At 27.6% G+C, this 4,657-nt stretch overlaps 1 protein-coding gene across 2 annotated transcripts in view; it reads left to right on the forward strand.

Moving 5' to 3' along the window:
• The first annotated feature begins 3,080 nt into the window (after positions 1-3,080).
• Positions 3,081-4,657, forward strand: part of Ran (GTP-binding nuclear protein Ran) — a 3,032-nt gene continuing 1,455 nt past the window's right edge. Inside the window, 2 exon segments of one of the 2 annotated variants that reach the window (NM_001162084.1) lie at positions 3,081-3,244; positions 4,086-4,340. In NM_001162084.1, coding sequence (NP_001155556.1) covers positions 4,098-4,340 — 243 coding nt within the window. In that variant the 5' untranslated portion in view covers positions 3,081-3,244; positions 4,086-4,097. 2 annotated transcript variants of the gene reach the window in all.

Below are 4,657 nucleotides of genomic sequence, written 5' to 3' on the forward strand. Positions count from 1 at the left end.
AAGATTAAATATTACATATAAATATATTATACATGTGAAGTACCAAGACGTATTTAAAATACTTATTTAAATATTTACTAATGTCTGTTGTGCCGGCGAGCCATGACTCATGAGCTATATGGAATTATGAGTATGTTTAAATAATATTATAATATTTTACACGACAATTATAGGCAATAAGTAATGACTCATTTCAAAGTATCATAAAAACACTTCCAACACTTCCTACACATATAATATATTGTGTAATGATGTTATCTTCAATAATAGGCACATACTTCACTCTAATATTAGAACTATCAAAGTGAAATTGAGAAGTTCTCAATAACTTCTCAATGAGAACTGCGGAATATAAATTTGCTAAGTACTTACCTATGTTCCCCATTTCACGGACACAATCAGACAACATAATATGTGGGTGGTACGTGTGAGGATGATCGTACCTGCATGTGTATTGTCTCTGTCTTACTAACGCATAATATACCTACCAAAATGTACGTCCAGCAGTTCCAATTTTTTGTTGTTAGCTTACATATAACTATTTAAGTATGTAACAATAACCAAAGGTGGGCAAGTTAATGAAAATAATTAACTCAAGCTATGTTAAGAGGATACAAGATCGATAAGTTAAAAGTTAACAGTTAACAAATTATAAATTTAACTCGATAAGTTAAAAGTTATAATTTTTGAGGTAAGTTAATATATTTTTCTATATTAATTAACTTAACTCAGTTTAGAAAAAGTTAATCTATTTTTTTTCATTAGTATGTAAATCACATAAAGAGTGAATGTGTCTTTCTAGTTTCTAATTTATAAATTATGAAAAACAATTTTATTGAACTTTTATCATAATGCACACTGTATAGTGTATACCATATTTTACTTTTACTTTACTATTATATACTAATTTAAATTATACTCATCTCAAAATAATAACTTAACAAATATATTTTTTTATATCGTATAGCAATAGAATGTCATAATACGTGAAGATGAGTAGGTACATGACCTTCATATATATTATAAGATAGGTATATAACATTAAAACATAACAATTGTCAATTTGTAATTTAAAATTATTAATTTTATTAAAAACATTTATAATTACAACTCACATAATATATAATTTACAACTTAATAAAATATATTAATATACACAAAATTAAGTTATCAAGAAAAAGAACAGAAATGTTTGTGTTTTTGTATTGGATTATTTTTATTTTATCCTGATATAGTAATATTTACGTATAAACGAAAAATTTCAAAATGTTTTAACTTAATGGATTCTTTTAAAATCTACAGAGAAAAGCTAAGTTATTTCGAGTAAATTAAACTAGTTAAGTTCATAAGTTGATTAGAAATAAACTAACTAGTTAAGTTAAAAAGTTTAAAAAAAATTAACTTTTTAACTTAATTTTAACTTTTTAACTAGTTAATGCCCACCTTTGACAATAACATATTATTAGAGTGAATTGACCTATTATCAAACTTAAATGTAAGAACATTATCCGTGTTCTCTCGTTGACTTTTTAAGATATTTTTATTTCTAAGTGAATTATAAGCATTTTTAAATATTAAAATTTTACATAAGTACTATTATAATTCACTTAGGTATAAATAAAAATATCGTAAAATAACAACGGGAGAAGACAGATAACGTTCGTACATTTATTTTATTTTACATTGCATTACGGGCTAATGCACAAGATACAGTTTTGAAAAGATTTAAGCTTGATAATTATAGGTCAATACTCAATTCAGTCTGATATTAAGCTAACAAAATTGGAACTGTAGGACATACATTTTGGAGTATTAATAATTATACTGTATTATGCGTTATATAGTAGGACGGACTACAGAGACAATACATGCGGGTACGATGACTATTGACCGTATCTTTCAGTTCACTCATTGATTTAGAATGTTTAACTCATATTATGTCAATAATATAAAACTATTTGGATGGAGTCTAAAAGTTTCGAGTGTGTATTTTTATGTTAGGCAATTCTATATTGTGTATATAGTATAAAGTATGTTATTTTACATAATATTATAGGGTGTAACAAAATATATTACCCACCAATTATTTGACCAATATTTATTTTTCATTAAAACAATATTAATATACCTACATATTCCAACAATAGTCAACAATATGGTTAAGCGGTAGTCAAATTGGTGGGAGGAGTGAGGGGGGAATAGATTCCCCATGACCTTTTTCAATGTTCAAAATCTGATAATCATAATTTATATTTATATAAACCAAATATGCAATGTTAAGAAATCAGCAAAATCTCCTCCTTGACAAAATATGTTGATCGCCACTGCAATGGTAAGAAAAAGATGGAATATCGAATAAGCCGCAGGGCTTCAAAACGTTTTTATAACGTATTATGAATATAACATTAAACATATAAAAAACGCATAACATATCAGTAAACGATAAACGATTGAAACGAATAACAGTTAACGTACCAGTAAACGAGCTTTAAATCTTTATAACGTTAAACAGTCATTCTATCATAACATTTAATATCCATTCAACGGTAAACCGTAAACGTTATTATTATTTTTGATTTAAGCCCTAGAATAAGGTACCTATATAATTATATATATTTATTCAAAAGTTATGACACATTCAACATGATTTAGAATAATTAAGTAAGAATTAATAAAATAAGTAGGTTGTAGGTACATTAAATACGATGTTTATTTTTGGAACAACGTGTGGTTTTTTATATATAATTATATTTTATAATTAATGACAGTTGTAATTTTTATCTTAAATATCGTTTCACGAGTATTAGAATTTTTATAAGATTATTTCTGAGTAATAAATTATCAATACAGGAATAAAACCAACAAAAGTAAATAGAGAAAAACAATATTTTATTTAGAGTGTGGGGTGGGGGTAAGGGCGCAATTCAGCCAAAAAAAAAACCGTTTTCAATGTTTTCAATTCAAAAAATGGCGCTTAAAAATACAAATATCATTCGCCACCACGCTTAAATTTGGCGACACTGTAAATCTTTACAGTTCCTGTGGCGGGTTGTGACGTGATAGCGGCATCGGAGGCGGTCTCCTACTCTCCTGACGCCATCATTCCTTGTTTGCAATCACTATTCTCGAGCGCGTTATTTTCACGACTCCGACAAATCCGTTGGAATCCGTTACAGTACGGTATTGTCGCCACTCCAAATTTTTCGCCGAAAATCGGAATTGTTACAAAAAATCTATTAAACACGTAAGTACTCACGTTATTTTGCCATTGCTAGTGTTTAAGGAGTGAATAACTATCATCGCTTCTATCATCGGTAGCACATCATGTTGAGCATTTTTTTTCTGAACTTTGGTTCATAAAATCTTAGGTTATAATCCCGTGGTTTCCCATGGGCGAAATGCTATTTTCAATTCTTACAAATCTAAGGGAACCATTTAATATGTTTTGGCTCGTGTACTTTCATTAGATGTAACGTTCCTTCAAAATATTTTTCTCTGAACCATGTGATTTATTATAGGTGCCTACACAATCGATACCTACTGTAAGTTAAAACAAATTATTTTAATACTACCATTCACATTTTTCAATGTACTTCTGTCACATACTAAATAATTACAACCGATCTTTTTATTTCAATCATACTGGTTTTTTCAACATTTGTACAGACTAGGTACTGAGTATTTGTTTGATTATTAGGTTAGGTGTCTGTACTCCTTATCAAAACAATTAACACTTTTAGTCACAATAAAATGACTACGGTCTAACTATTGAACTTTACGGCATTAATTTATTCTTTTGAATTTTTAGGAAAAACGAACTAGTTAAATGTATACAGAATTATATGCGTTGTTACATGTTGAAAATAAAATATAGGATAACGTTATTTAAAGACACTTTTTGTATAAGAAAACAATGTTTAATGCCTTTCAAAGACAGTATTATTTCATGGTTTAGCCCACCATTCGATTGGCATGATATTCCCTACATATCTATATTTTGTAAATAATTAAAACCTAACCTTTACTATTAAAAATGTGTATTTTTTATTATTTTCATTCACAATAATTCTATTGATATTATACAGGAAAAAGTAATAATGAATGTACCCGATGATGTACCTACGTTCAAATGTGTATTGGTTGGTGATGGAGGTACTGGCAAGACAACATTCGTTAAACGTCATTTAACGGGTGAATTTGAAAAAAAATATGTTGCCACATTAGGAGTAGAAGTACATCCGTTGGTATTCCATACAACTCGTGGTGTCATTCGATTCAATGTTTGGGATACTGCTGGTCAAGAGAAATTTGGAGGTCTCAGAGATGGATACTATATTCAAGTAATTATGTGAATTGTTTATATTTAAAAAAAAACTATATGTATGTTTTTTTGTAAGAATATATACAAAATTTTCCCTGCAGTATATTGAATATATATATATACCGGGTGATTCTTTTATCATTGAACACTCATTATTTCAAAGTGTAAATTTTTTTGAAAATATTTTTTTACATAGTTTCAAGTTGCTTATAAAACAACGTTTTTCTTAAAAAATTATATTTTTAAATATTTGTTATCCTTATAATTTTTTAAGTTTTTTACTTTTTTGAATGACAACATAGGGTTTTAATTTTATATTTCAAAGCAGAATATTGT

This window comes from Acyrthosiphon pisum, chromosome A2 (assembly GCF_005508785.2).
Source record: "Acyrthosiphon pisum isolate AL4f chromosome A2, pea_aphid_22Mar2018_4r6ur, whole genome shotgun sequence".
Taxonomy (NCBI): Eukaryota; Metazoa; Arthropoda; class Insecta; order Hemiptera; family Aphididae; genus Acyrthosiphon; species Acyrthosiphon pisum.